Source organism: Mustela nigripes, chromosome 13, assembly GCF_022355385.1.
Source record: "Mustela nigripes isolate SB6536 chromosome 13, MUSNIG.SB6536, whole genome shotgun sequence".
Lineage (NCBI taxonomy): Eukaryota > Metazoa > Chordata > Mammalia > Carnivora > Mustelidae > Mustela > Mustela nigripes.
The window spans coordinates 44056350-44068608 of NC_081569.1; the positions used below are offsets into that span (position 1 = coordinate 44056350).

Consider the following 12259-nt stretch of genomic DNA (forward strand, 5'->3'; position numbering starts at 1 on the left):
TTTTTAAAGATTTTTATTTATTTATTTGACAGAGAGATTACAAGTAGGCAGAGAGGCAGGCAGAGAGAGAGAGGAGGAAGCAGGCTCCCCGCTGAGCAGAGAGCCCCGATGCGGGACTCGATCCCAGGACCCTGAGATCATGACCTGAGCCGAAGGCAGCAGCTTAACCCACTGAGCCACCCAGGCGCCCCAAGATATTTTTAATAAAGTAAAAAAATTCTACCAAACTGAGAGAATATTGTCAACATTTTTAAGTCAAAAGAGGAATATCTATATAAAGACTTCCAGCATATTAGAAGAAACATAGAAAACAATCCATTAGAAAAATGAGCAAAGGTTAAGGACGATTTACAGGTGAAGCAAATAGCCTATAGACATTTAAAAAAAAAAAATGCTCAACTAGGGGTGCCTGCGTGGCTCAGTTGTTAAGTGTCTGCCTTCGGCTCAGGTCATGATCCTGAGGTCCTGGAATGAAGCCCCGCATCTGGCTCCCTGCTCCGTGGGAGGCCTGCTTTTCCATCTCCCACTCCCCCTGCTTGTGTTCCTTTCTCTCTCTGTCAAATAAGTAAATTTTTTTTAAAAAAGAAGAAAAATATAAAATGCTCAACTAGTTAAAAGGGAAATGCAAATTTTAAAACATAATACATCATTAAATTGGCTGAAATAAAAAATACATATATATATAAAATATTGCTTAATCTATGAGTGTAGGAAACTCGAGATGCTCTTTTACTGTGGATGGGACTATTAAAATGGTACAGCCTCAATGCCAAGAGTGAACCCTAAATGAATAAAATCTTTAAAAAAAATGCTTTAAAAAATTCTTTTTTTTTTTTTTTTTTAAAGATTTTATTTATTTGTTTGACAGAGAGAGATCACAAGTAGGCAGAGAGAGAGAGAAGGAAGCAGGCTCCCCGCTGAGCAGAGAGCCCGATGCGGGACTTGATCCCAGGACCCTGAGATCATGACCTGAGCCGAAGGCAGCGGCTTAACCCACTGAGCCACCCAGGCGCCCCTTTAAAAAATTCTTATTTTTCTTTTCTTTTTGCTTCATGCCTATGTCTCTGCTTTTTTCTTGGTTTGGAAATTTCTCCCTCAATGTTCACTTTTGAAATACCTGCCTATTTGGTACAACAGGTGGGATAATAATAGCAATAATTGCAATAACTGTATCATAGTATAATAGCTACATCCTTCCATGTTTTTGTTCATCATCTTCATAGCTGTTTTAAACCTGCTGTTTAGATTCAGAGCTTCTTGAAGGCAAGAACCATGTCCTCCACACTTTCTTTTCTTAAGTAGGTTCCATGCTGGTCTCAATGTGGGGCTGGAACACATGACTCTGAGGACCCTGAGGTTAACACCTGAGCTGAGATCAAGAATCCAGTGCTTAACTGACAGAGCTGCCCAGGTGCCCCTCCTGGATATCCAAGTTGCTTTGGATATCTGAGGTTTCTAACAAATAGCTCTTTAATCGTATTAATTGTATTTAATTGACCTTTCCTCCTGGTAAAAGCTTTTCATTATGTTGTGCCTCACAATTATCATTATCTACAAATATTTCTAAAGCATCTGGCAAGAACATGGAGTACAGCAGCAAGTAACATAGAGATATCAATAAGAATAAGTTACGGTTCCTGCAGGACCTATGATCTATTACTAATCAGTAAGATTAGTTCTCCCGTTTTTTTTTTTTTTAAGACTTTAATTTGTTAATTTGGCAGACAGAGATCACAAGTAGGCAGAGAGAGAGGATGAAGCAGGCTCCCTGCTGAGCAGAGAGCCCCATGCAGGGCTCTATCCCCGCTGAGCGGAGAGCCCCATGCGGGGTTGGATCCAAGGACCCCGAGACCATGACATGAGCCGAAGGCAAGGCTTAACCCACTGAGCCACCCAGGCATCCCAGTTCTACAGTCTTTAAATGAATAATGATCACATTCTTTTGTGAGTTTAGAGCCAAAATAAATAACAAACACCATAGGCACAGGATAACATGGGATGTATTCCGTGACTGTTTATGAGACTGACCTGCTGCCTACTGCACTAAGGAGGCAGGTTCCGTGACTGTTTAATTAGTAGGTGTTAATAGGACTTCAGAAAAAGGAGTAAGAACTTTTGTGCTAGGCCAGTAGAGTGCCTCATTAGAACTTCTGGGCCTCGAAGCAAGGATAGAATCCAGATAAGCATGGAGAAGTAGACAGGGACTTCTGAGTGGGCAGAGGAGTAATTGAATGTGTTGAGTAAATAGATTGCTATTGAATACTCTTCTGTGGGTCAGATTATTTCTATGCATGTTTTCTTATCTTGGCATTTTTAGTGATATTGTTATGCAGATGAATGATTGTAGTATGCCCTACCTATTTTCTTAATGTTCTGGAACTTCTACTAACTCATATTCCTTAGGGTTCTTGGAGTGAAGAGAAGGAAGTTGGTGGTGGGGATAGGGAAGATCATCCATGGACCCCTCTTTGAATTTCAAATTTTATCATTGTTGAAGGATTTTATGTTGTGGTAAGTAAGGATATTCTGAGCAAAGAATATTACCAATTATTGCATCCTTTGGTTTGTTATCACAGACTAGATGAGACAATACAGGCAATTGCCAATGGAACCTTGAATCAACCATTGACCAAACTGAATAGATCTTCTGATGAGCCTTTGGGAGTTCTGGTGAATCCCAACCTCTACCAGTCCCCTCCCCAGGTTAGTGATCCTTTTTTCTAGAGGGTAATGAGAGAAGTTTGGGCCCTGATATTTCTCCTTCAAGTGTGCCTATTTCATAGGCTTTAGATACTAATTTGCTCTTTGAACACACCCACCAACCTTATTTTCTGGCCCCAGTTTTTTCCAATTTTTTCAGCACTTCTAACAAGTTGACCTGTATTACCTTCCTAGTATTTTCCAAGAGAGGGTTTTTAAAAGTAACATATTTAGACAATAGCCCCATGGTCCTTTTGTTAATATTCTTTCTCTGCCTTTTATAGAATATGGGTAATCCCATGGAATGGTATTTTAAACTAAAATGTTTGTTGTTGTCATTCACTTTTTCCATCATACATTGAGCATCTACTATGTGCAAGCATAGTAGTAAGTGATAAACTGACTGTTACACTGCTTCTATCCTCAAGAAACTAATAGATTAGTAGGGGAAAAGATTACATAGCAGCTCTAATACTAACAGAAATTTAAATAAAGTATGGTGGAAACCCAGGGGAGGGAAACAGTACTTCCAGTTGAGAATAAAAGAGGCTTTTAGGGTGCCTGGGTGGCTCAGAGGGTTGGGCCTCTGCCTTCGGCTCAGGTCATGATCTCAGGGTCCTGGGATCGAGTCCCACATCGGGCTCTCTCCTCGGCAGGGAGCCTGCTTCCTCCTCTCTCTCTCTCTCTCTGCCTGCCTCTCTGCCTGCTTGTGATCTCTGTCAAATAAATAAATAAAATCTTTAAAAAAAAAAAAAAGAGGCTTTTATAGGGAAGTTATAATTTGAATTCCTTAAAATAGTTGCATATGTTAATTGTACTTCAATTAAAAAAGATAATTGCAATGACAGACACATGTGCATAGAGTAGAACTTCAAGAAAGAGTTCATAAATGCACTAGAGGGGTCACCAAAGAAATAGTGTTTGAGAGAAGACTTAAAGGATGAATAACAATTTCAAATGAGATAAATCTAAGGAGGAAATTCCAGGTGGAAGGTACAGCATGTACCAAAGGGTCAGCAGCTTAGGAGCATTATAGATTTGTTAGAACCAGAAGTAATTAAGTATAAAAGTTAAGATGAAAAAAAAAAAAGATGGACTAGTAGGTGTATTAGTTTCCTAGGGCAACTATAACAAAGTATCACAATTAGTTAGGTTAAAACAACAGAAATTTATTTTCTCACAGTTTGATAATCAAAACCAAGGTGTTGGCAGGGCCACACACTTCCTCCAAACACTTCCTTGCCTTTTAAGCTTCTGGTGTCCCTGAGTGTCCCTTGGTTTGTAGCTGCATCATTCTGATGTCTGCCTTCATTTTCACATGGCCTTATTCCTTGTATGTTTTTGTCTCTGTTCTTCCATTTTGTAATAATTTTTTAAAAATTTATTTGACAGAGAGAGAGAACACAAGTAGGCAGAGCAGCAGGCAGAGGGAGAGGGAGAAGCAGGCTCTCTGCTCAGAGAGCCCAATGCGGGGCTCAAACCCATGAGCCGAAGGCAGCCGCTTAACTGACTGAGCCACCCAGGCGGCCTTGTTCTTCCATTTTATAAAGGCACCAGTCATTGGATTTGGGGTTGAACCTAACCTAACATTACCGTATCTTAATTTAATTGCATCTGCAAAGACTATTCCCAAATAAGGTCACTTTTACAGGTTCTGGATAGACATAAGTGTTAGGGTGCATACTACTCAACCCAGTACAGTAGACATCATCTTACCATGAAAGCCTTTATGTCTCATGCTGAGGAGTCTGGTTTTATTCCATAGTCAGCAAAGGGAAGTCTTTAAAGAAAGCAGAAGATTAGCATGACTTCCATGCCTATATAGAGAACAGATTGGAGAGAGGAGTAAGACTAGAAGCAAGGAAATTCCTAAGAAGGTTATTGCAGTAGTGCAGTGGGGAGATAATGAGAAGCCAGGTTAATGTTATAATACTGGTAGGGCAGCAGATGAGGAGACCAGTTACTAAGGTCTATAACAGTATTATAGAAATATAAGAGATTAATTTAGGAAAGTGGCTGTGGGAATAGAGAAACCAGTAATATAAACTAGAACTGTAGTAGAACTAGAACAGAGAATGTGGGCCTCAAAATTGTTCAAACACCAACATGTTTATGAAACCACTTATTTGCCCCATAAAGGATGAGTCTTTCCTGGGTATTCGCAGTTAAGGTCTCTATCCCTGTGTAATATTTATTCTGGTTTAGATTTTGGATAGCTATTTATGTCTTTGTCTTCTACTAGGATTATAAGTTCCTTGAAAGAAGGAACTGTATCTTTTTTATACTTTATGTGCTTCACATAGTCAAGTATTAATAAATGTTTATTTTATTAAGATATGATGCAGTTGATTAGAATCATAAAACTTTATTACAGAAAGATTATTAGAGATTAACTTAGTCCAACACCCACATTTTATAGTTGAGAAAACTAAAAATGTTAAAAGTTAAGTAATTGTTTGGAATCTCTAAACTACTATTCTGGTTTTTCCCCCCAACAAATGATCAAATAAGCCAAAAGCTAAGAAATCTAAACTAACTCCAGATTTTATCATCTTAAAACCTACTACCTTTTTTGGCCATGTTTCAGATAAATATGGTATAAACTTTAAGAAAACTGTGGGGCGCTCAGGTCATGGTCTCAGGGTCCTGGGATCGAGCCCCGCATCGGGCTCTCTGCTCAGCAGGGAGCCTGCTTCCTCCTCTCTCTCTCTCTCTCTGCCTGCCTCTCTGCCTACTTGTGATCTCTGTCTGTCAAATAAATAAATAAATAAATAAAAAGAAAAAGAAAAAGAAAACTGTGCCCAGTATGATTTCTTCATTATAAGCATTCATTTCATTTTGTATATCTACCCCATGTTCTTTCCTTGTCAGACAAAACTGTATGTTTGGTTTCTTTTTTGTGTAGTGGATAGACCAGACAGGTGCAGCCTCACAGAAGAAGGCATTCCATTCAGCAGGATCAGAACTAGAATTCAACTCTTATCGGCATCAGCTGCGAATCCAGGACCAAGATTTTCAGGAAGGCTTTGATGGTGGCTGGTGCCTCTCTATGCATCAGCCTTGGGCCTCTCTGCTTGTCAGAGGGATCAAAAGGTAAGGATAGAAATGAATCGTGGCAGTGGAAGATTTTATAGTGACATGAGCTTAATTTAGAATTATGAATTAGGGAGGTAGCTGGGTGGCTCAGTTGGTCAAGCATCTGACTCTTGATTTTGGTTCAGGTCATGATCTCAGGGTTATGAGATGGAGCCTCGAGTTGGGCTCTATCCTGGACATGGAGCCTGCTTAAGATTCTCTATCCTTCTCCCCTTCACCCCCGCCCAACCTCTCTGTTTCTCTCTTTAAAAAAAAATGTGGATTAGAATTCATTTTCCCCAATTTAGTGATTATTTATAATACTCTTCACATAGAAATTTCAGCAATATATTCATGTAATTGATTTGGTAGTAGTGTTTTTACTGAATAGCTTAAAAAAACTGAGTTTAGAAAAACTAAGAATCCTAATCATAACAAAGAATAGAGTACCATTTTTTCATCTTTATAGAAAGCCTTTTTTTTTTTTTAAGGATTTATTTATTTATTTGACAGAGAAAGAGATCACAAGTAGACAGTGAGGCAGGCAGAGAGAGAGGGAGAAGCAGGCTCCCAGCTGAGCAGAGAGCCCAATGTGGGGCTCGATCCCAGGACACTGGGATCATGACCCAATCCAAAGGCAGAGGCTTAACCCTCTGAGCCACCCAGTCGTACCTCTTTTTTTATTTTTTTAATTTTAATTTTAATTTTAATTTTTTAAAGATTTTATTTATTTATTTGACAGGCAGAGATCACAAGTAGGCAGAGAGGCAGTCAGAGAGAGAGGGGGAAGCAGGCTTCCCGCTGAGTAGAGAGCCTGATGTGGGGCTCAATCCCAGGACCCTCCCCCTCTCCCTCTGCCTGCGACTCTGCCTGCTTGTGCTCTCTCTCTGTCAAATAAATAAATAAAATCTTTTTTTAAAAAAAGAAAAATAAGGGACGCCTGGGTGGCTCAGTTGGTTAAGCGGCTGCCTTCGGCTCAGGTCATGATCCCAGCGTCCTGGGATCGAGTCCCACATCGGGCTCCTTGCTCGGCAGGGAGCCTGCTTCTCCCTCTGCCTCTGCCTGCCTCTCTGTCTGCCTGTGCTTGCTCGCTCTCTCTCTCTCTATCACTGACAAATAAATAAATAAATAATCTTAAAAAAAAGAAAAAAAAAGAAAAAGAAAGAAACAGCTACTGTTAGCATTTTAGAGGGTTTACTTATATTTTTTCCTGTGCAAATTATTATACAGTGAGACCATAATATATATTATGTTTTACTTCTTTCACTTTATCATTGCAACATATTCATTTTTCCTTTTTTCCCAATTTTATTTTATTTTATTAAAGATTTTATCTTTTTATTTGACACAGAGAGAGAGATGATAAGTAGGCAGAAAAGCAGGCAGAGAGGGGAGAAGCAGGCTCCCCACTGAGCAAAGAGCCCTTCATAGGGCTTGATCCCAGGATCCTGAGATCATGACCTGAGCTGAAGGCAGAGGCTTAACCCACTGAGCCACCCAGGTGCCACCGTTTTTCCCAATTTTATTGAAATGTAATTAACATATAACATATTAGTTCAAGCTGTACAATATAATGATTTGATATAGAAGTATATATATATTTTTAAAATTGCCTCAATAAGTTTAGTTAACATCCATAACTTCACATAGTTATAAATTTTTTGTTTGTCATGAGAATTTCTTTTTGTTTTTAAAAGATTTTATTTATTCTGGGGAGGTGGGGAGAGGGAGAAACAGGATCTCCACTGAACAGGGAATCTAATGGCTGCAGGGCATGGGGCTTGGTCCCAGGTCCCTGGGATCATGACCTGAGCCCAAGGCAGATGCATAACCAACTTAGCCACCCAGGTGCTCTTGACATGAGGGCTTTTAAGATCTACTTTCTTAATGACTTTTAAATATACTAGACAGTATTTTTAAAATTTATTTATTTATATATTTGAGAGAGAGAGCAGCAAGGGGGAATGGCAGAGGGAGAGGGAGAAGCAGGCTCCCTGATGAGCAAGGGTGCAACGTGGGGCTCAATCCCAGGACCTCTGGATCATGACCTGAACCAAAGGCAGGTGAGCCACCCAGTCGCCCCTATATAATACAGTATTGTTAACTGTAGTTACCAGCTGTACATTACTTCCCTGGGACTTACTTACCTTATAACTGAAAATTTTTACTATCTTCACCCATTTACCTCTGACAACCACCAGTTTGGTCTCTGTATCTATGAGTTTGCTTTTTTTCAGATCCCACATATAAGTGAGATCATACAGTATTTGTCTTTTTCTGTCTGATTTAGCACAGTGCCCTCAAGCTCTATCCATGTTTTAAATTAAATGGCCGAATAGTATCCCATTGTGCATATATACCACATTTTCTTTATCCATTCATCCATCAGTAAACATTTGGTTGTTTCCATGTCTTGCCTGTTGTACATAATGCTGCAATGAATGTGAGAGGTGCAGATATCTTTTTTTTCCCTTTCTATTTTGCCTTTAGAGTTTATTATTCCTAGGCAGTGTCCTAACTCATAATAGTAATAATACCATTTATTTATTTATTTAAAGATTTTATTTATTTGACACAGAGAGACACAGCGAGAGAAGAAACATAAGCCGGGGGCGGGGGTGGGGGGTGTGGGAGAGGGAGAAGCAGGCTTCCAGCCAAGCAGGGAGCCGGATGGGGGGCTTGACCTCAAGACGCTAGGACCATGACCTGTGCCAAATGCAGAGGCTTAACGATTGAGCCACCCAGGCGCCCCAATAATACCTTATATTTAAATAGCTTTTTACAGTTTTAAAAGTAGTAGCTCTATGAAAGAGATTAGGCCAGTTTATAATCTTGTACAAATGATGGCACTTAGGTAAGCAAAGATAAAGTAGCTTTCTCTGAATTAAAAAGCTCGTTTGCAGCAGAGATGGAACTAGAGTTCAAGTTTTCAGAGTGTTTTTTCCATTCTTACTGAGTAAGCTTCAGTTATTTTTCTTCTGAAAGAAAATTTTTTATTGGCATTTAGGATCAGTCATTTCTACTCTGGTGTTTTCATTATTAGTTGTGACTTCCCTCCTTCATTACCATTTTTGTTCCCTCTTGAAGATCAGGCCTTCTTGCTTTAGCTTGTAATTGGTTTTTTTTTGTTTTTTTTTTAAAGATTTTATTTATTTATTTGACAGAGAGAAATCACAGGTAGGTAGAGAGGCTGGTAGAGAGAGTGAGAGAGAGAGAGGGAAGCAGGCTCCCTGCCGAGCAGAGAGCCCGACGTGGGACTTGATCCCAGGATCCTGAGATAATGACCTGAGCCGAAGGCAGCAGCTTAACCCACTGAGCCACCCAGGCGCCCCGGCTTGTAATTGTTTTATAGTTCATGTGTGTAGTGTCATTAGAACAGGTGCGTGTGAGGGACACCTGGGTGGCTCAGTCGATTAAGCGTCAGGTCATGATCCTGGGGTCCAGGGATTGAGTCCCACATTGGGCTCCCTGCTCAGTGGGGATCCTGCTTCTCCCCTGGCTGCTTTGCCTGCTACTCCCCTGCCTCTGCTCTCTCTCTGACAAATAAATAAATAAAATTTAAAAAGAAAAAAAAAAGAACAAATGTGTGTGAATCTGCTTCTGCTTCAGAGCAGCTGGGCCCTCAGATACGTGTTTTTCTCATTCAGTTTTCTACAATTCGGTTATCTTTTCCATCTTCCAAAGTAGAAAGCTAAACAGTTTGCCTTCTGCTGAGACAATGAGAATGTTTACATTTCTCTCATCCTATTTTGGATCTGTGTTCTTCAAATTTTGTTACTAAAAAGAACAGATGAGCAGCATCCTGCCCACAATAAGTTATTTCCCACTGAAATAAAATGGGTGGTTCTGCCACATTTGTGAGACCGGTTTCCCAATAACCCTTCAGGTGATTCGGTGTGGAGAGAAGAAAGCTAATGATTCATTCTTCATGTATTATTGATCACCTGCTCTGTGTCTGGCACTCTTTCACTTCATCTGTATTGGAAAATGAAGGATGTGAGAAAGTCCCTATTTTCCATTGTAAGAATTTTGTAATAGGGGTATGTTATCAAGGTACTTACTTCATTTGGTTGGAACCAAAAGACGAACATCCTTTTTCTTCTTTTTCTTTTCTTTTTTATTTGGGTATACTTGACACTCAGTGATACATTAGTTTTAGGTGTACAGCTTAGTGACTTGACAAGTTTATACATTATGCTTTGTTCAGCACATGTTTCCCATTTTACTGCTATTACAATATCCTTGTAATAATGAAAAGAAAAATAACTGCTTTTTTTTTTTTTTAAAGATTTTATTTATTTACTTGAGAGAGAGACAGTGAGAGAGAGCATTAATGAGGAGAAGGTCAGAGAGAGAAGCAGACTCCCCATGGAGCTGGGAGCCTGATGCGGGACTTGATCCCGGGACTCCAGGATCATGACCTGAGCCGAAGGCAGTCGTCCAACCAACTGAGCCACCCAGGCGTCCCAATAACTGCTTTTTATTCCCATGAGTTACTCATTCCATACTGGAATCCTGTATCTCCCTCTCTCCTTCACTCATTTTGCCCAATTCCCCCTCCCCCAGGAACATCTTTTTATAATTCTTGGAGAGTAATTAAATTATTTTGAATGCATTGTTATTCCACTTAAAGATTCTTTCGAACTAGTCAAGTTGTTTAATTATCTACAAAGAACAGAATCCTTTATAGAATACTTAGAAAATATAATTGAAAGTGGTTATACTTTAGAGTGAAGATGATAAGTATTTTCATTTACTTAAATTCTATTAAGTAATGATTATAAAAGTACTCTTCTGAGAGATTTATGTGTTGGTGAGGTTTTTTCTGTTAGGTTAGAGATTGATTAACAAAGCTTCCAAGAAAATGTTAGCCTTTCACTCAGAGAAGAGCAAGGATTTCCTTTTTTGTGGCACAACTTAGATACCTTGAAAATGTAAGATTTGGGGGCACCTGGGTGGCTCAGTTGGTTAAGCATCTGCCCTCAGCTTAGGTCATGATCCTAGAGTCCCAGGGTTGAGGCCCCACATGTCATTGGACTCCCTGCTCAGTGGGGAGTCTGCTGCTCCCTCTCTCTCTGCCCTTGCCCCACTTATGTTCTCTCTCTCTCTCACTCACTCTCGAATAAATAAAATCTTTATTTTATTATTAATTTTTTTAAAGATAATATCTTAAAAAAAAATAAGATTTGGGTGGTAGAAGTTCCAAGGCTAGTGAAAGGTACTGAGAGCTATTCTGAGTTACAGAGATCAGGTAAAAAGTAGGACCTGAAAGAGATGAATTGTCTTTGTTCTTTTTTTTTTTTTTTAAGATTTCATTTATTTATTTGTCAGAGAGAGAGAGAGCACCCTCACAAGCAGAGGGGAGCGGCAGGCAGAGAGAGAGGCAGACTCCCTGCTAAACAGGGAGCCCGATACAGAAATCAGTCCCAGGACCCTGGGATCATGACCTGGGCTGAAGGCAGACAGTTGATCGTCTGAGCCACCCAGATGCCCGAATTGTCTTTGTTCTGATGATAGGAAAAGCTGGAGAACAGGTTTCATACTCTAGTGAAGGGTATTAAATGTTTTTCACACAAAATACCCCTCTTTGTGAAATACTTTCTATAGATCTCTTGGTTCAACTGGAAGATTTGCTGTTTTAAATGAGATTCACTGGGATACTAGAATTTAAACCCTTCCTCTCAATTTGTAATTGTTTTAAGGGTGGAGGGCAGAAGCTGGTACACTCCTCACAGAGGACGACTTTGGATCGCAGCCACAGCCAAAAGACCCTCCCCTCAAGAAGTCTCAGAACTCCAGACTACATATCGTGTTCTTCGTGGGAAAGGTAACACCCGTATATTCTCCTTTCAGTATTATTTGATGGAGAGAAGTCATTGTTGTTGATGTTCATCTTATTTCATTTCCTTCCTCCTATGAGTTTATTTTTTCTGGGTGAGTTGGTATGAGAGGGACTTTTATCTTTGTGTATATTTGTTTCATGAACAGCTATCAGGTCATAGATAGCTGTTCAAATCATTAATTCATCATCCAATGAAAATAAAAATAACAGGGGTGCCTGGGTGGCTCAGTGGGTTAAGGCCTCTGCCTTTGGCTCAGGTCGAGAACTCGGGGTCCTGGGATCAGGCCCCACATCAGGGTCCCTGCTCAGCGGTGAGCCTGCTCCCCAGCCCCACCCCGCCCACCGCCACCGCCTGCCTCTCTGCCTACTTGTGATTGCTGTCAAATAAATAAATAAAATCTTTAAAAGAAAAGAAAAGAAAAATAACAGTTCCTAACACCAGATATTGACCAACTGGTTTTAATTTCTTTTTTCTTTTTTTTTTTTTTTAAAGATTTATTTATTTGACAGAGAGATCACAAGTAGGCAGAGAAGTAGGCAGAGAGAGAGGAGAAGCAAGCTCCCTACAGAGCAGAGAAACCCAATGTGGGGCTCGATCACAGGACCCTGAGATTATGACCTGAGCCGAAGGCAGAGGCTTAA

The 12259-nt window shown here is 40.0% G+C and overlaps 1 protein-coding gene across 5 annotated transcripts in view; it reads left to right on the forward strand.

Annotated features, from left to right (window-relative positions):
• The window catches only part of TRIP4 (thyroid hormone receptor interactor 4), a 67326-nt gene that overhangs the window by 27954 nt on the left and 27113 nt on the right, over positions 1-12259 (forward strand). For 4 of the 5 annotated variants that reach the window (XM_059372241.1, XM_059372242.1, XM_059372243.1 and 1 more), the window contains 3 exons: positions 2577-2703; positions 5606-5793; positions 11478-11602. In XM_059372241.1, the coding sequence (XP_059228224.1) occupies positions 2577-2703; positions 5606-5793; positions 11478-11602 (440 nt within the window). The remainder of the gene's footprint in view (positions 1-2576; positions 2704-5605; positions 5794-11477; positions 11603-12259) is intronic. The other variant, XM_059372245.1, reaches the window with a different exon arrangement.